The sequence below is a fragment of the Bos indicus x Bos taurus genome, chromosome 23 (assembly GCF_003369695.1).
Source record: "Bos indicus x Bos taurus breed Angus x Brahman F1 hybrid chromosome 23, Bos_hybrid_MaternalHap_v2.0, whole genome shotgun sequence".
In the NCBI taxonomy this organism is placed as follows: Eukaryota; Metazoa; Chordata; class Mammalia; order Artiodactyla; family Bovidae; genus Bos; species Bos indicus x Bos taurus.
Window position 1 is genome coordinate 13763924 of NC_040098.1, and position 19826 is coordinate 13783749.

Here is a 19826-nt window from a genome sequence, read left to right on the forward strand (position 1 = left end):
AAGTGAAATGAAGTGAAGTCGCTCAGTTGTGTCCAACTCTTTGCGACCCCATGGACAGTAGCCTACCAGGCTCTGCCGTCCATGGAATTTTCCAGACAAGAATACTGGAGTGGGCTGCCATTTCCTTCTCCAGGGGATCTTCCCAACCCAGGAATCGAACCTGGGTCTCCTGCATTGCAGACAGATGCTTTTACCGTCTGAGTATGTGTAGTTCTATCCAATTATGTCATAGAAAACAGAATTGTTTATCCCCACCAAGTACCCTCCCGCTACCCTTTATAGCTATGCTTACCTCTCTCCCAAACTCTATAGCCCCTCATAGGCCTAATCTTTTCTTTCTTTTTTTTTGTTTTATTTATTTATTTATTTTTATTTTTTTATTTTTTCTAATTTTATTTTATTTTTAAACTTTACATAATTGTATTAGTTTTGCCAAATATCAAAATGAATCCGCCACAGGTATACATGTGTTCCCCATCCCGAACCCTCCTCCCTCCTCCCTCCCCATACCATCCCTCTGGGCCGTCCCAGTGCACCAGCCCCAAGCAACCAGCATCGTGCATCGAATCTGGACTGGCAACTCGTTTCCTACATGATATTTTACATGTTTCATTGCCATTCTCCCAAATCTTCCCACCCTCTCCCTCTCCCACAGAGTCCATAAGACTGTTCTATACATCAGTGTCTCTTTTGCTGTCTCGTACACCGGGTTATTGTTACCATCTTTCTAAATTCCATATATATGCGTTAGTATACTGTATTTATGTTTTTCCTTCTGGCTTACTTCACTCTGTATAATAGGCTCCAGTTTCATCCACCTCATTAGAACTGATTCAAATGTCTAATCTTTTCTACGTCTCTGTAATTGTGTTATTTCAAGCATGTTACATAAGGTGAATCACATAGTATGTAACCAGTTGTTCATGCATTTTAAATGGTTGCCCTTCAGACTATCAGAGTGTATTTTTCTCAGAAAATCATGTGTGAGCACTGTCACCCAGCTTGATGTTTCCAGTGAAGTCATCTTTTTCAGTCAAAAGAAAGGCAGGAGAAGTGAGCTAACAGAACTCTGCCACTCAGCCACTCCAAAACTATAGTATATAAGTACTATATGTGCACAGTGAGTCTACACTTAGAATTTTTCAACTGGATGATCCTTTTTATTTCTTTTCTCATCCTAGGTTCATTACGACTTTGGGTTGAGAAATATTCTATCTGTATTGAGGACACTCGGATCTCAAAAAAGAGCCAGACCAGAAGATAGTGAATTAAGCACGGTCATGAGAGGACTGAGAGATATGAACCTTTCTAAATTGGTATCTTTATTTTCTGGGTTAATTTCTCTTTCAAGATTTTGACCTAGCTGACAAGTGGGGGTGGGCTCATACAGAGCTGTTAACATGAGTGTGTGTTGGGTTATGTATGTGAAGTTACCACTGACTGGGCTTCTGGAAGAAGGCACCCTCCTCCTGCCCCCAAGAAAAAAAATCCATGGCTTTATATGAACCACAGGGGCCAGAAATGCATCCTTGCAAATGCCATAAAATAGGCTCCATCAGTGGGCTCCAGCCCCCAAATGTCAGTCCATTACTCATAATGTAACACAGATTCTAAACATGAAAATCTGGATTCATAGGGAACCACCAGAGCTTTTTGCTTTGTCTGTATGTGACTAGCTTTAACTATGTCTCTGCCAAAACATCAACACCATTTCTATTTTCTAAATGTGCGTTAAATGGTGGCTGCTGCTGCTAAGTCACTTCAGAGTACTGGAGTGGGTTGTCATTGCCTTCAATGCATGGAAGTGAAAAGTGAAAGTGAAGTCACTCAGTCATGTCTGACTCTTCACGACCCCATGGACTGCAGCCCACCAGGCTCCTCTGTCCATGGGATTTTCCAGGCAAGAGTACTGGAGTGGGGCGCCATCGCCTTCTCCGGTTTGCTGTGGAGATTACAATAATTATTTCACTGCTTGCACACTTTTCACGGGTACAGCCATGTTGTCGTGAACTAGCTGATGGGCAGCTTCATGTGGCTTTTATTCAGGGGCTTCTTGGTGCTACGTGTCCGTGTCCTGGCAGTACACGGTTGAGGAAGGAGTGGACCTTAGGAGCTCACATTCTAGTTACAAAACTAACAACTAACATCTGCATACTTCACTTTATTACAGAATCTTTTCACGGGTACTGTCTTGTTTGAGTCTCACAGCCACCCTGGGGGGCGTGGATCTCCTTATGAGGGAGCCACGTTTGTAGGACTCACCCACCATCATAGTCAGTTGAGAAACTGAAAGCAAAATCCACAAGACTTTCTGATGTTAAACTACAGATATTTTCCTAATTAAAGTAGAATGTTAATACTCTGTTCTCTTGGGATTGGAGCTATTACTTACACGTTTTTAAGGTTAATGCATATACCTGTCGTATGATAAAGTAATGAGATCAAACCCTGGAGCAGTAGATTGGAGAAGACATTAAATGCCGACAGAGTGTTTTTTAAACATTTTGTCTTGGGGTATGGCCAATTAACAATGTTGTGACAGTTTCAGGTGAACAGCAAAGGGACTCAGTCATACATGTATATAAATCCTACTACTACTACTAAGTCGCATCAGTCGTGTCCGACTCTCTGTGACCCATAGACAGCAGCCCACCAGGCTTCCCTGTCCCTGGGATTCTCCAGGCAAGAACACTGGAGTGGGTTGCCATTTCCTTCTCCAATGCATGAAAGTGAAAAGTGAAAGTGAAGTCGCTCAGTCGTGTCCGACTCTAGCGACCCCATGGACTACAGCCTACCAGGCTCCTCCATCCATGGGATTTTCCAGGCAAAAGTACTGGAGTGGGGTGCCATTGCCTTCTCCGAATATAAATCCAGTTTCCACCAAACTTCCCTCCCGTCCAGGCTGCCACGTATTATTGAATAGAGTTCCCCGTGCTATAAAGCAGATCTTTTTATCCATTTTAGCTATCCATTTTAGTAATGTCTACGTGTCCATCCCAGACTCTAAGTATCCCTTCCCCCCATCCTCTCCTCCGCCCACCCTGGCAACCGTCCAGTTCATTCTCTAAGTCTGTGAGTCTCTTTCTGTTTTGTAAGTTCATTCCTATCATTTCCTTTTAGATTCCGCATATAAGAGAGATGTTTCCCCTTTATGTCTGACTTACTTCACTCAGTACAACAATCTCTGGGTCCATCCATGTTGCTGAAAATGGCATTATTTCATTCTTTTTAATGTAAATGCCAGGGAAATTTAGGTGCAATGCTGTAGGTAATGTGGACTCAGGGGTGGTGTTTGGGAGAAAGTGCTAGAGCATACAGGTGTGGCCAGGAGAATAATATGATTATTTGGGCATGAAATAAGTGCTATGAGCTTCATTTTTGACCTAAATGAGTAAATTTATTCTTTGCCACCTTAGATTGATGAAGATGAACCCCTGTTCCTCAGCTTAATCAATGACCTGTTTCCAGGATTACAACTAGATAGTAATAGTTACGTGGAACTGCAAGCTGCAGTCACCAACCAGGTTCAGCTGGAAGGTTTGATTAACCATCCACCCTGGAATCTCAAACTCGTGCAGGTAAAATATTTTTCATCTATTATCAGTATGATGCTCAATGAGTGTTGTTAGAGGTTGTCATTTGGAGAGAAGAACTTGTGATATTAGTCTTGCTTGATGTTAAGGTTGAGACTAAATAAAGCACATCATTACAAGAAGAGTCCTCAGCTAGGGATGTTAGTCCTAAGGACTTTAGTGTGGTTTTACCCTGCTTCACACTAACCAAGCACTTACTGAAGTTACTTACACCCCATGACGTTAAGTGGTAACCAGAATCTTGAGAATAGCTGGTAGGAGATAGTAGATTATGAAAATGCAGGGAGGGACTTCCCTGGTGGTCCGGTAGTTGGGACTCTGTGTTTCCACTGCAGGGGCCTTGGGTTCCATTCTTGGTTGGGGAACTGGAATCTCACGAGCCATGCAGCATGACCAAAAAAAAAAAAAAAAAACCCACAGGGAAATGGAATGCCATAGCTGGGGGCCTTCATGGGGCATGGAGCCCAAGGAATCTGGGGCTGCTACCCTGCTTCTGCTTCGTATGTGGGCGTGTTCACACCTAAACTAAATCCTTTGCCCGTGTCTCTTGGTGTGTTTCTGTCAATTACATTTTATCCTTGTGACAACCTATCAGTGATTTTATCAAGCAGATCCCTGAAACTGTTGCAGAGTTGCTGAATTAAATCCCTATGAGCTTGACACATTGAGAGTATTTTCCAGTGCCTTGGAAAATGAAGGCATTGAAATTGTGGAAAGTGTCAAAACTGCATTTGAAAAGTAATGATTCTTAACTTATTCTTTTAACCAGTGCAAGTGTATGAGACAGATTCAAATCTTAGAAAGAAAATATATTGGGAGAAATCAACGTATTTTTCATCATCTATGTAATGGAAATCATTCCATTTAAAAAAAATTCTGGGAAAACCTCACTTTACATGTGATGTGCATACAGGTGAATTGAGAACTTCAGATGTACAAGCTGGATTTAGAAAAGGTAGAGGAACCAGAGGTCAAGTTGCCAACATCCACTATATGATAGAAAAGCAAGGGAATTAAAAAACAAAAATCTACTTCTGCTTCATTGACCATGCTAGCACTTTTGACTGTATGAATCACAACAAACTGTGGAAAATTCTTAAAGAGATGGGAATACCAGACCACCTTATCTTCCTCCCGAAAAACCTGCATGCAAGACAAGAAGCAAGAGTTAGAATCAGATATGGAACAATGGCCTGGTTCAAAATTGGGAAAGGAGTACATCAAGGCTATATATTGTCACCCTGCTTACTTAACTTCTATGCAGAGTACATCATGAAAAATGCCAGGCTGGATAAAGCACAAGATGGAATCAAGATTTCCAGGAGAAATATCAATAACCTCAGATATGCAGATGACATATGTCTAATGGTAGAAAGTGAAGAGGAATTAAAGACCTTCTTAATGAGGGTGCAAGTGGAGAGTAAAAAAGCTGGCTTAAAACCCAACATTCAGAAAACTAAGATCATCACATCCGGTCCCATCACTTCATGGCAAATAGATGGGGGGAAAGTGGAAACAGTGACAGATTTTATTTTCTTGGGCTCCAAAATCACTGTGGACAGTGACTTGCAGCCATGAAAGTAAAAGATGCTTGTTCCTTGGAAGAAAAGCAATGACAAACCTAGACAGCATATTAAAAAGCAGAGACATCACTTTGCTGAAAAAGGTCTGTATAGTCAAAGCTATGGTTTTGCCAGTAGTCATAAAGGATGTGAGAACTGGACCATAAAGAAGACTGAGCACTGAAGAATTTATGCTTTTGAACTATGGTACTAGAGAAGGCTCTTGAGAGTCTCTTGGATAGCAAGGAGATCAAACCAGTCAATCCTAAAGGAAATCAACCCTGAGTATTCATTGAAAGGACTGATGGTGAAGCTCCAATACTTTGGCCACCTGATGCAAGAGCTGACTCATTTTAAAAGCCCCTGATGCTGAGAAAGATGGAGAGCAAGAGGAGAAGGGGGTGAGAGAGGATGAGATGGTTGGATGGCATCACTGACTCAATGGACATGAGTTTGAGCAAACTCAGGGAGATAGTGAAAGACAGAGAAGCCTGGTGTGTTGCAGTTCATGAGGGCGCAGAGTCGGACATGACTTAGCCACTGAACAACAATGCACACAGTATACTGAGCACTGAAATCTTAGTTCTCTCAGTTGGTGGAGGACTAGAATATTGTGTTGTTACTTAATGTCAAACACATTACTGTTGAATATAATATGGCCAGTACCTCTGTTGCTTTTAAACTATGGATTACAGAGCTAATACATTTCTATCTAAAACTTAGGAAAGTAACTCAAATTTTACTCTGATCAGCTATGAGACCTTTGACTTTTTGTTTTCATTAAGAAAACTGTAGAGAGGACTTTGTAACAGACACTGTCCATGTTCTTTGTATGTCTCCTTGAATCTCTCTTACCTCAACCTTGCACTCCTTCCCTGACTTCTAGAACTGTGATTCCAATCCCAAACACACCACTCTCTGCAGGAGGGTCAGTGCCACTTTTTCTGGAAGGTGCAAAGTGCAGACAGCGCATGGGAGTTTTTTCTCCCCTACCCCCAAACAACCCTTCCTTAGTTAAGGACATATGGTTGATGTGGGGAATTCCCTGGTGGTCTAGTGGTTAATACTATGCATTCCCAATGCAGGGGGCCTGGGTTTGATCCCTGGTTAGGGAACTTGATCCTGCATGCTGCAACTAAGAGCTGGCACAGCCAAATAAATAATTAAAAAAAAAAAACAAACCAACAGAACACTCGATAAAGACTTATGGGTGATGCAGTCAAAAAGTCAAGTTCTCCTGCTTCCAGTTGAAACAGGTATAAAGGTGCCCCGAGGGCCAGCCTTAAGTCTCCCCTCTACAGGATTTTTGTCTTCAGTCACACCACGCTTGACCTGTCCCCGTTCCTGTCCTTCCCTTACTCCATTACAAGTTTCCCTGATGATCACTCGCTTGTACAGGAAACTCAACGTCCAGCTGTGCCTCTGGAGAACCAGAAGGCTGATGTTTAACTTGGGTCTTGGCAGAGATGCTGTGTATCGCTGCTTTCCACCACTAGGGGGCGGTATCACCACACGTGATACAGAGAAAGCCTGTTTGTGGAAAAACCACTTCTATGTTATCAGCAAACTGAAATGACAAGGAGTTTGTCATATCAAGTAGTTTGAGACGTAAAAACTAGATCCTGAATTGATTACTTCCAAAATGTAATTAAAGTCCCACATTGTCATCACTTTCTCACTTTTAACGTTTTAAAAGTTTGCTACTCACCTTCCATGAAACAAACAGTTTTGGAGGGGTCATATTCCATTTTTAAGTACTGAACCAGTTACTATCTAAAGCTTTTAAGATCCTGTTTAAAGCTTTTAAAATTTCTTCACATGACTTCTATGAACGTGTGCAGGAGATTCCTAAGTTATATTTTTTGATTGATCATCTCATTGTGTAGTTGTATGAGACGTCTCTGGTCCGTCATGGTTTGATGACTCTTGGGCCCAGCGGGTCTGGGAAGACAATGGTCATAACAATCCTGATGAAGGCACTGACAGAGTGTGGAAGGCCTCACAGGGAGATGAGAATGAATCCCAAAGCTATTACGGCTCCTCAGATGTTTGGCCGACTGGACACAGCGACCAATGACTGGACAGACGGGATTTTTTCTACTCTGTGGAGAAAAACATTAAAAGCTAAAAAAGGTACACGCAAATTCTTTTCTGCTGATCATTCTTTTTTCCTGCCAGTTTATCCGCAACTCAGTATTTTAATTTTCTTTTTTGATCATCCACAGTTGAAAAGTGATTTTCTGTTCTTATTTTTGGCAGGTGAAAACATTTTCCTCGTTTTAGATGGCCCTGTGGATGCCATTTGGATTGAGAACTTAAATTCCGTGTTGGATGACAATAAAACCCTCACACTGGCCAACGGAGATCGCATCCCCATGGCCCCAAGCTGCAAGCTTTTGTTTGAAGTCCACAATATCGAGAACGCCTCTCCAGCCACGGTTTCTAGGATGGGCATGGTGTACATCAGCAGCTCTGCCCTCAGCTGGAGACCAATCCTGCAGGTGGGGACTGGAGACCTACAGAAGCGCATTTAGTATCTTTCCATGTCTCGCTTTCTCCATGTCTTGCTCTCTTATAAACAGAGATTCTGTTTCTTTGCTGTAGGCATGGTTGAAGAAGCGTACTACTCAGGAAAATAATGTATTCCTAACTCTGTATGATAAAATATTTGAGGATGCATATACATTTATGAAACTGAACCTCAATCCGAAAATGCAGCTCTTAGAGTGCAACTATATTGTGCAAGTAAGATATGTTTTTTGTACACTCATTGCTTAAGATTTGAAATTCCCCCCACCTCCCCCCCACACACTCAGTTGCAGTCTAGAGGTATCTGAAATGGAAGGTTCACAGAATACATCAAAATCTTTCTGTGATGTGGCAGTGAAGCGTCTGAGAATTTGGATTCCTATTAAAGATCTTATTGATTCACTTACTGCCATGTCTTCATGAGTTTCACCTCCCAGGGCGGTATTGTCAGGGGAAGCGGAATGAACTATCTTTCCCACCATTCAAGCTCAGTCTAACCTTCCCAGAAAGAGTGTCCAAAAATGAGAGCAGACAAGATAAATAGAGCTGGTAGTTCTACAGAAAGCACAACAAGGAGCTGGTGGCAAGCAGGAAAATTTGGGTGGAAGTCTTGGCTTTGCAAATTTAGTGTATGTATTAGATAGGGAAAACCTTGAAGCAGCTCTCCAAGTAGTTTGTAACCTTATATTTTCCCCCTCTACTCAGTTTTCCTTTTAAGTCTTTGGAAGAAACAGAACAAATCGTTAATTTCTTTCTCTTTCTTTTTTTTCTGTTTCTTTTATATATTTTTTAAAGATGTATTTGTTTAATTGGAGGATAATTACTTTGCAATTTGATGATGTTTTTTGTCATACAGCAATATGAATTGGCCATAGGTATACATGTGTCCCCTCCATCCTGAACCTCCCTCCCATCTCCTTCCCTACCCTATTCCTTAGATTTTTCAAAGGCTCTCCTGATTCTAGTCCATATGTGATCTCTCATTATCCATTCTAGAGCTCTGATTCTCTGTCAGTGTGAAGGACGTCAGTCAGGGAGGCTGGGTGGCTTAGAAATAATTCATGAAGCTCACAAATCATTGAAATGATTTTATTTTGAAAGACAAAGGATGTCTTACTGTAGATACTTTTTTTCTTTTTTTTTTTTTTTTGATGCCATGTGGGAGTTGACACACTTTTTCTTGAAGGGGCAAATAGTCAATGTTCTAGGCTTTGCACAATTTTCCATCCCAACCCCTCAGCTCTACTGTTGCAATATAGAAACAGCCAGACGCAATGGACGAGACTAACTGTGTTTCAGAAACACTTCATTTGCTAAGCAAGTGGCTGGCCCCTGGGGCCACAGTGTGCTGAGCCTTGCAACATGTTAAAAATAAATAAAATCTTTGATCTATAAAATTTGGAATGACCAAACTTTAGAACCAGAAACTACCTAAGGAAGCATCTAGTCTAGGCTTTTTGCTTCTCAGATCAGGAAACTGAGACTCAGAGATGTTAGGGGCATGAGTTGGGGGAAGAAACCACACCTCCGCATTCCCAGTTTGGTGTCTTTTCTGTGCAGTCATGCTAAGAGTCGGACATGACTGAGTGACTTCACTTTCACTTTTCACTTTCATGCATTGGAGAAGGAAATGGCAACCCACTCCAGTGTTCTTGCCTGGAGAATCCCAGGGACGGGGAAGCCTGGTGGGCTGCCGTCTATGGGGTCGCACAGAGTCGGACACGACTGAAGCGACTTAGCAGCAGCAGCAGCAGCATGCAGTCTGCCTAAAGCAGAATGACTTTTCTTCTAAATGCCACTGGCTGTAGGACACTGATCAAGCCATAACTGGGGATATATGGATTTGTTTTCTTCTCCCGTTCTCTCCTTCTTTTAAAGTTATTATTATATTTAAATGTTTATTTTGAAATCTAAATATAACACTTAATTTTATTGTATTTTAAATATTTTCAGTCTCTCAATCTTCTGGAAGGTTTAATCCCCTCCAAAGAAGAAGGTGGCATTTCGTGTGTCGAACATCTTCATAAATTATTTGTGTTTGCTCTAATGTGGAGTTTAGGAGCCCTTCTGGAACTGGAAAGCAGAGACAAGCTTGAAGCTTTTATGCGAAGTCATGAAAGCAAGTTAGATTTACCAGAAATACCTAAAGGCTTGACTCAAACCATGTATGAGTTCTATGTTACTGATTATGGTAAGCACAGTGACTTACGTCTGAAAAAAAAAAAAAAAAAACATTTTTGTTTAATGGAACAGAGATAAACTCCATAAAATCTTCTATGGGAAATATTAAACCAATTGTGAGTAACATAATTGCTAATACTATTTTTAAATTGCATCTATGGAAACAAGACTAGGATTTTGCATATGAGCTGGGAATGGTTATAGAGGCTCTTGACTTCCCCTTTCGCAGTTATCTAAGTGAAGTCTACCATAAATAAGTTAGCAGTACCTCTTTTTCTATTGCTTGAAGAGGAAGGGTAGAAGTATAGAGAACACAGATTCTTCATGATGCAAAGTGTGGTAATGCAGTCTTAGAACTTATTTGTTGGAAACATCAGAATAATCAGAGAATGAAGCAAGCAGATAGGGACCCTACTTATGTGTAGTAGACTTGGCAAAATCCCATGCCTCGGCTCCCTAACCCACCATATGTGTCAGTGCCCAGCTTACCGCTCCCTAAAAGAAGCTAATTATGAAATAAATCCTTAAACCTAGATGTTAATTCTCTTACAATTTAGAGCCAATCCAAAGATGGTTCTTTGGAAAGAGCGGTAAAATTGGTCAATTTCTTACCAGAGATATTAGGGGGAAAAAAGAGAAGAAGTAGATTACCATGAGCCAGGTTGAGAGAGGAAACATTACTACAGACCCTAAAGATGTTAAAATAAGAAGTGATTATTAGAAACAATGTTAATGAAAGTACATTTGACAGTGTAGATGCTGGGCATTTATTCTAGGGGTGGAAGATTGGATTAACGTTTAAAAACCAGTCAGTGTAATTCACCATATTGATATACAAAAAACCAAGCAATTTATGTGTCATCTAAATAGATGCAGAAAGTACATTTGACAAAATTTTAACATTCTTCTATGGTAGAAGGATCATTTTTCTATGATAAAACTATGACAAAACTCGCAGGATACTAGAATTAGAAACTTTATCATTATAATAAAGAATATCTTCAAAAAAGCTGTATTATACTGAATGGTGTGCTGCAGTCCATGGAGTCACACAGAATCAGATGTGACTTAGTAACTCAACAAATACTTAATGGTGAAAGACTGAATACCTCCAAGGTTCAGAAACAAGAATATCCTTTCTCACCATTTCTGTTCAGCATTGTACCAAATGTTTTAGCCAGTGCAAAAAGGCAGTAAATAAATAAATACAAACAAACACACAAATGAAATATCTATTGGAAAAAATTGGAAAAAAAACAAGTAAATTTCTATTTACTTGCAGATATTATAACCTCCCTCCAAAATGTTGTTAGAACTAGTATAATGAGTTTAGCAAGGTCACAGAATGAAAGAACAGTATATAATAATAATTTGTATTTCTGTACGCTCGCAACAAATTGGAAACTGAAATTTTAATATAGAATTCAAAATAGCATCCAAAAATGAAATATATAGGGATAAATTTAATGAAATATGTATAAAATTTGTATACTGAAAGCTATAAAACTGCTGAGAGAAATTAAAGAAGCCCTGAATAAATGGAAAGATAAATCCAGTGTACAAATCAGAAAATACAGTATTGTTAAGATGTTACTTTCCCTGAACTTATCTATACACTTAGTGCAATCACAGTGAAAAATCTCAATAGGCTTTTTTTTTTGGTTAAAATTTATAAATTATTATAAACTTTTATGGAAATGCAAAGAATAACCAAATCAATTTTTAAAAAACAAAGGTGGAACACTACGTCATGATTTCACTAAAGTTAACATCTCTTTAAAAGTCACTATGAAAATAAAATGACCCATTTTGGCCACAGAATGGAAACAAATATTTAAGAGACATATATCTGATAAAAGAATTTTATCCAGAATACATAAAGAACTCTTGCAATTCAATAATAACTTTAAATAGATGCTGTACCAAAGACTTATGAATGGTGAAAAAAAGAATATGAAGAGATATTCAACATGATTGGTCATCAGGGAAATGCAAATTAAAATTGCAATGGGGTATCACTTCACAGTCACTAGAATGACTAAATTCTAATTAATTTAATGCCTAAAATGGGAATATCAATAACCTCAGATAGGCAGATGACACCATCCTTAAGGCAGAAAGTGAAGAAGAACCAAAGAGCCTCTTGATGAAAGTGAAAGAGGAGAGTGAAAAAGTTGGCTTAAAGCTCAACATTCAGAAAACTAAGATCATGGTATCTGGTCCCATCACTTCATGGCAAATAGATGGGGAAACAGTGCAAACAGTGGCTGACTATTTTTCTGGGCTTCAAAGTCACTGCAGATGGGACTGCAGCCATGAAATTAAAAGACGCTTACTCCTTGAAAGGAAAGTTATGACCAACCTAGACAGTATATTAAAAAGCAGAGACATTACTTTGCCAACAAAGGTCCGTCTAGTCAAGGCTATGGTTTTTCCAGTAGTCATGTATGGATGCGAGAGTTGGACTATAAAGAAAGCTGAGCACCAAAGAACTGATGCTTTTGAACTGTGGTGTTGGAGAAGACTCTTGGGAGTCCCTTGAACTTCAAGGAGATCCAACCAGTCCATCCTAAAGGAGATCAGTCCTGAGTGTTCATTGGAAGGACTGATGTTGAAGCTGAAACTCTAATACTTTGGCCACCTGATGCGAAGAGTTGACTCATTGGAAAGACTCTGATGCTGGGAGGGATTGGGGGCAGGAGGAGAAGGGGACGACAGAGGATGAGATGGCTGGATGGCGTCACCGACTCAATGGACATGAGTTTGGGTAAACTCCGGGAATTGGTGATGGACAGGGAGGCCTGGTGTGCAGTGATTTATGGGGTCACAAAGAGTCGGACGCGACTGAGCAACTGAACTGAACTGAACTGAAAATGGCAGGGTTCATAATACCAAATTCTGGCAAGAATGTGGAACAAGTACAGCTCTCACATTGAACATTGTGCCCACTTTGCTAACTACACAGTGGTGCACAAGATGCAGCCTCTATGGAAAACCCTTTAGCCACTAATGTTTAATCCTTAAAACTTAAACATACATATAACATAGGACTCCATAATTTGCAAGGAAAGTTGAAATCAAGGCTGTTCCTCCAGTGATGAATATTTGCTTTGCTGCTATCAAATGTGTACTCTTCCTCTCTCTTTCCATGCATTCTATGTACACAGTTACTTTTTGGGTAAATTTCTGAATTGTGTTTTTTTTTGGAAGATCTTTAAAATGGCAGTTAAATTCAATAATGCAATCAACAATGAGGGTCATTCCATTTAAATGACCACAATATAAACATCTCTGGCCAAGTTTGCATGACTAACAGCGATGCTGACACCATAGATTGAATGGTGCTTTCCAGAGATGCTAAAATGTAAATAAGATACTTTTCTTAGAATTGATGGAATGTACTTATAATGCTTATTATAACAATAATGTGGTGGTTGTGTTAGTCGCTCAGTCATGTATAACTCTGCTTCTCTGTCCATGGATCCTCCAGGCAAGAATACTAGAGTGGGTAGCCATTCTTCTCCAGGGCATCTTCCCGACCCAGGGATGCAACCGGGTCTCCTGCATTGCAGGCAGATTCTTCACAGTCTGAGCTAACCCATCCTTTTAGTTAATGTGGCTTTCTTAGTAGATACTAAACGTATCATTGGTTGTAATTCCATTTTAGGTCAGAGCTCTCTAGATAAATAATAATTTAAAGATTATTTTTTAAAGAGGCAAAACAAATTTAAATTATCAGATGCCACATACATTAGCTTAGCAGATAGGTTAATATGTTTCATGAAGATGTTTTAAATGTTTATTTCTGTTGATTGTTTACAGCACTTATATTTTTGTATTCTGAGATAACTTTTGAAGAATGCAGTTTTATTAAGATCCGTTTTAATTATTGCATAGGTGATTGGGAGCATTGGAATAAGAAACTTCAGCCATATTATTATCCAACTGACAGTGTTCCAGAATATTCATCAATTTTGGTTCCAAATGTTGACAATGTTAGAACAAATTTTTTGATAGACACCATTGCAAAACAGCATAAAGTAAGTTTGATAGTTTTGTTGACTGAAAAAAATGCACAATCTAAAAGCTGAGAGTTATGTTATTTTTTTAATTTAAATGTATTTATTTTAATTGGAGGCTAATTACTTTACAATATTGTATTGGTTTTGCCATACATCAACATGAATCCACCACGTGTTCCCCATCCTGAACCCCCCCTCCCACCTCCCTCCCCGTACCTATTTGGTGGACATTCTTCAGACTTCAAGTCCAGGACACAGCATCTCAGATAGTGTTCTGATGCGGCAAAGTTTGAGGGGGGAAGTCAGGATATATAGAAATTTTTGTAACCAAAAACCAGGTAGTCGGAACATCATGAAATGATGTTTTTTAATGAAAACAAACAAACAAGCAAACAAAAACCCAGGTGTCTCAAGTTAAGGAATTTAGCACTTTCCATGTATGGAAAGATTCGGGTCTGGACTCACTAAAGTCATCCCTTTGATATGTGGGGCCAGTAGCCTGTGTTTCCTGAGTCTCTTAGATCATTGCAGACCATGTAAGAAGCACAACTCTTTTTACAACCACAAGTGGGAAAAGTAAAGTACAGAGGGCTGGAGGTGGTGTCATTTCAAAGAAACCTTTTGGCAAGTGAACTCCGGTTCCCAAAATACGCTCAAACTCTGCTGATTTTCAGCTTGCTAAGGAAAGTGGATGTCTGCCTACAAAGTCCCTCCCCTGGTCACGTGACCACTCACCCACGTTTTCTTCCAGTACATTTTCTTCCAGCATGCATTGTACATTTATGGCTTTAATTCAACTAGGATTTATTTTGATGTAGGTTTAATTCTTAAAAGTAACTAAAACCTACCGTTAATTTATAGAATGAAAGAATGGCTACCAGAACCATAATATGTTTAAGACTAAACATTTTATAACACCTTTTAACATGATTATCCTACCATTGCAGGCTGTTTTACTCACAGGGGAGCAGGGAACTGCAAAAACTGTAATGATTAAGGCCTATTTGAAAAAATATGACCCAGAAGTACAGTTATCTAAAAGTCTAAACTTTTCATCTGCCACAGAACCAATGATGTTTCAGGTAAAATCTATCATTTGCAGTAGTCATTAACTTATTAAATATATTAAGTAGTTGATACATGTATATGCAAATAAAACATTGATATATATAGTCCCTCAGTATCCATGGAGGATTAGTGCCAAGACTCCTGGGAGTACTCAGTTGCATACAGTGGGTAGTGTTTGCGAATAACCTGTGCATATCCTCCCTTATACTCTAAAATAATCCCTAGATTATTTATAGTACCTAATACATGATAATTCTATGTAAATGGTTGTAAATGCTATGTGAATAGTTTCCAGTGTGAGACAAATTCAAGTTTTGCTTTTTGAAACTTGCTGGAATTCCCCCCACCCCTGCCCCCAATACTTTTGATGGAAGTTGGTTGAATCCAAGGACTTGGAAGCCATGAATATGAAGGGCTGACTGTAGACGCATCTTGAAAGAATCAGTATTGCAGTTGCCATTCAGCTATTTAACTTTCCTAAGGCTGAGACTGAAGCCACATTCAAACAGCATATTTTGGCCTAATAGTGAAGTTGAAGCTGAACATTGGAGTGTCGTTTGATGTAAATTAATGATAAACAGTCCAACAACTTATTTTTTAAAGTTCACAGTATTTATTTGAATAATAACATCACCCATTAAATAAATAAGTCAGTTATATTCTACTCTGAAAAGCATGCTCATCATTTTTAGAAATGGACTGAAGTGTAATGCATAAAACAGACTGTTTCCTTTTCTCTAGAGAACAATTGAAAGCTATGTGGACAAGCGGATGGGAAGCACATACGGGCCACCTGGAGGCAGAAAGATGACTGTATTTATTGATGACATTAATATGCCCGTGATTAATGAATGGGGAGATCAGGTATGACTAAAATATCTCATGTGGGTGATATTTAACCAGTATTCTTGGTTATATATATGGGCTTCCCTGGTGGCTCAGATGGTAAAGAATCTGCCTGCAATGCAGGAGGTGACCTAGGTTCCATCCCTGGGTCAGGAAGATCCCCTGCAGAAGGAAATGGCAACATGCTCCAGTATTCTTGTCTGCACGATTCCATGGACAGAGGAGTCTGGTGGTCTACAGTCCATGGGGTTGCAAAGAGTCAGATACAACTGACACTTTCTCTTTCACTTGGTTATATATAAAGAGATCAATAACCGTCACTTGATTAAGCCTAGTAATAAATTCTCAGTCTTTTTTGACCTCTTGGTGATAGGTGACCTTCTCCTTTCTTGAAATCCCTGTATGCTTCTCCCCATGTTCCCTTTGGTCTCTTTGGCTGCTTGATTTCGGTGTACTTTCTGGCTTCTCTCTTCCTTTCCCCAGGGTTTTATCTTTGTTCTCTTATTTCTCACTCTACATACTCTTTTCCAGGAGTATGTGATGTTTAGAAAACACTGAAAAAAGGAGATAGCTCTTTTATACACCACTGACCTATTTGTGATCATCTATCAACCCCAGACTCACTTCCCTTAGAGGACCTCACAGATGCTACCACCTGGGTTCAGCATGTTCATGGTGGGATCCCCAACACCTCTTCCCACTGCTGTCCACTGCCTTTTCAACAACATCCACCGGAGCCCACCAGGACCAGTCACATCCCTTCCACCAACATCAGGTTTACCTTTGATGTCACCAGGAGGTCAGGACTCCCAGGTCCATCCATGCTCAGCCTGAGACTAATTCCCATCAGTTCTGCTTGGCCCTTCTCTGACCCCATCTCCTACATTCCCTCCTCCTGAAAACCCTCTGTGTGCCCTCAGAGGTCATGGTTCATCCACAAAGTGAAAAGTGAAAGTGTTCGTCGATCAGCTGTGTCAGACTCTTTGTGACCCCATGGACTGTAGCCCATCAGGCTCCTCTGTCCATGGGATCTCCCAGGCAAGAATACTGGAATGAGTTGCCATTTCTTCCTCCAGGGGATCTTCCTGACCCAGGGATGGAACACAGATCTCCTGCATTGCAAAATTCCCTGAAAATTCAGCTTCTCCTCTGAGCTTTTCCTCACTATCTTGCTCCAGTGGGAAACCGCGGATGCTGCTTTCCCTGCATACTTCTCACATGGATGTGAGGGAGAGGTCCTTGGTTCCCTTGGTACTGCATCGCCCCCCAACCCCCACAACCCTCCGCCAAAGATTTCAGTCCCTGGATCACTGATACTCTCTGTCCAGGGCTGCCCCAGGCTCTAGGGTCATTTTCATGGTGTGTACAATATGTCATAGCGCAGAGACTCGCACGTCAGAGAAACTTGCACATAGTTTAATGCTCTGCTGTCACTGTCTTGAAATTCCTAATGATTTTTGCACAGAGACACTGCATTTTCATTTTGACCTGGGCCCCACAAATTATGAAGCCAGTCCTGCTTGTCGTAATTCTCAGTGATGCCAACTTTTGTCTCCATACATGATCTTGGCCTCTTAGTTCCTTGACCTGGACTCCCCTATAATCATGTCTTCTACTCTGTCTGAATTACTGGCTGATGCAGTCATATCCTATACCTTGTCATCAATAACTGTCATCCCTTCATTATCTCAATTTCAACCCTTTTATTCTCTGATCACTATATCCACACTCTATAGCTCATTTCCTCTACTACAGATGGCCATCATCCAAAAAAATCTAAAAACAGTAAATGCTGGAGAGGGTGTGGAGAAAAGGAACACTCTTACACTGTTGGTGGGAATGTAAAGAGATACAGCCATTATGGAGATACATACCATTATGGAGAATGGTATGGAGTGTCCTTTAAAAACTAAAAATAGAACTACCACACGATCCAGAAATCCCACTGCTGGGCATCAACCACTGTTTATGGAGGCATCAAACATCAACCAGATGGAGCCGTCAACCACTGTTCCTACCATCATCAAACTCTCCTTCATTTCTTCTCATTTCCTCACTTTCTTCCTTCCCCCAGCTACAATTCCATAATCTATCATTATAATCATGGGAGCATATACCCTCGACTCATCTGTGGAAACCTTAACCATGTTAAATTCTTGTTAAACCTTTTTGCTCTCCACCTACCTGCATCTATGCAGTTATACTTAGCTGGAGAAAAATACACAATACTGGTTTCACTTTAAAATCATATTTATGGACCTCTGCTAAGCTCTTGGTACTGCCCAGAAATTGCACTGCATGTTTCGTGTTATGTATCTTTATCCTGTCTATTCCTGTCCTGGCATTTACTTTCGGGCTCCTTTCATACTGTCTTTTTCTCAGACCTTGGACACCATCGTTTCCTTGCCCTCAGCTGATCATAGAAGTCCCGCAGTCTTCTTCCTATTCCCACTGAGAACACATTGATTTTTGTTCCCTTTTGTTTTCTTTCCTATCCATTTACTGCAGTCAATTTCTGTGTTTTAGTGGTTACCCTTGACAGTGCCTCCTGCATACATAATCTGAAATAAAGAAAGTCTAGCCCTTCTTTCCCGTTTTGTATATCCAGTGACCTTTGAACACTTCAATTTCCTTTATCTTTCTTCTGATTTATCCTTTTATTGTTGACTTGTATTTAAGTCTATATCTCTCTTTGTGTTACCATAAATTGTATTGGTCACCATTATATTGTATAATGCCAGTTTTATTTTTATAGGAGTTAGTTGATTTGCAAGGCTGTGTTAGTGCAGGTGTTCAGCAAAGTGAATCAGTTATACATATACATAAATCCACTCTTTTTTAGATCCTTATCCTACCTAGGTCATTACAGAGTACTGTGTAGGGTTTCCTGTGCTATACAGTAAGTCCTTATTATCTATTATGTTAGTGTGTGTATGTTAATCCCAGCCTCCCCATTCATCCCTGCCCTCCCCACTTTTCCCTTCTGGTAACCATAAGTTTGTTTTCTACATCTATGACTCTGTTTCTGTTTTGTAAATAAGTTCACGTATATAATATTTTTTTAGATTCCACATATAAGCGATATTGTCACATTTGTCTTTTTCTGTCTGGCTTACTCAGTTGGACAATCTCTAGGTCGATCCATGTTGCTGCAAATGGCATTATTTGGTTCCTTTTTGCGGCTGAGTAATATCCCATTGTATATATATTCCACGTGTTTATCCATTCCTCTGTCAATGGACATTTAGGTCACTTCCATGTCCTGGCTATTGTAAATAGTGCTGCAGTGAACACTGGGGTACATGTGTCTCTTTGAGTTACGGTTTTCTCCAGATAGATGCCCAGGAGTGGGATTGTTGGATCATGTGGTAGTTCTATTTTTGGTTTTTTAAGGAACTTCCATACTGTTCTCCATAGTGGCTGTACCTCTTTACATTCCCACCAACAGTGTAAGAGTGTTCCCTTTTCTCCACACTCTCTCCACCATTTACTGTTTGTAGATTTTTTGGTGATGGCCATTCTGAACTGTGTAAGATGATACCTCATTGTAGTTTTGATTTGCATTTCCCTAATAATTGATGATGTTGAGCATCTTATCACTTGTTTTTTGGCTATCTGTATCTCTATTTTCAAAGCAACCTCCCGTGAGACATTATTTTTACTGTTTCTTTTTTAAGATTAAAAAAAATGCTTATTATTTATTTATTTTTGGCTGTGTTGGGTCTTCATTGCTGCGAGAGCTTTTCTCTAGCTGTGATGAGCCGCTGCTGCTGCTGCTGCTAAGTCACTTCAGTCGTGTCCGACCCCATAGACTGCAGCCCACCAGGCTCCTCCTTCCCTGGGATTCTCCAGGCAAGAACACTGGAGTGGATTGCCATTTCCTTCTCCAATGCATGAAAGTGAAAAGTGAAAATGAAGTCGCTCAGTCGTGTCCTACTCTTTGCGACCCCATGGACTGCAGCCTAACAGGCTCCTCCGTCCATGGGATTTTCCACCCCACTGGAGTGGGGTGCCATCGCCTTCTC

General features: G+C 40.2%; 1 protein-coding gene across 2 annotated transcripts in view; it reads left to right on the forward strand.

Moving 5' to 3' along the window:
• Nucleotides 1-19826, forward strand: part of DNAH8 (dynein axonemal heavy chain 8) — a 321904-nt gene that overhangs the window by 145648 nt on the left and 156430 nt on the right. For both annotated transcript variants that reach the window (XM_027525064.1, XM_027525063.1), the window contains exons 47-55: nt 1182-1316; nt 3417-3578; nt 7042-7288; nt 7415-7656; nt 7760-7900; nt 9638-9875; nt 13763-13905; nt 14835-14969; nt 15697-15819. In XM_027525064.1, coding sequence (XP_027380865.1) covers nt 1182-1316; nt 3417-3578; nt 7042-7288; nt 7415-7656; nt 7760-7900; nt 9638-9875; nt 13763-13905; nt 14835-14969; nt 15697-15819 — 1566 coding nt within the window. The remainder of the gene's footprint in view (nt 1-1181; nt 1317-3416; nt 3579-7041; nt 7289-7414; nt 7657-7759; nt 7901-9637; nt 9876-13762; nt 13906-14834; nt 14970-15696; nt 15820-19826) is intronic.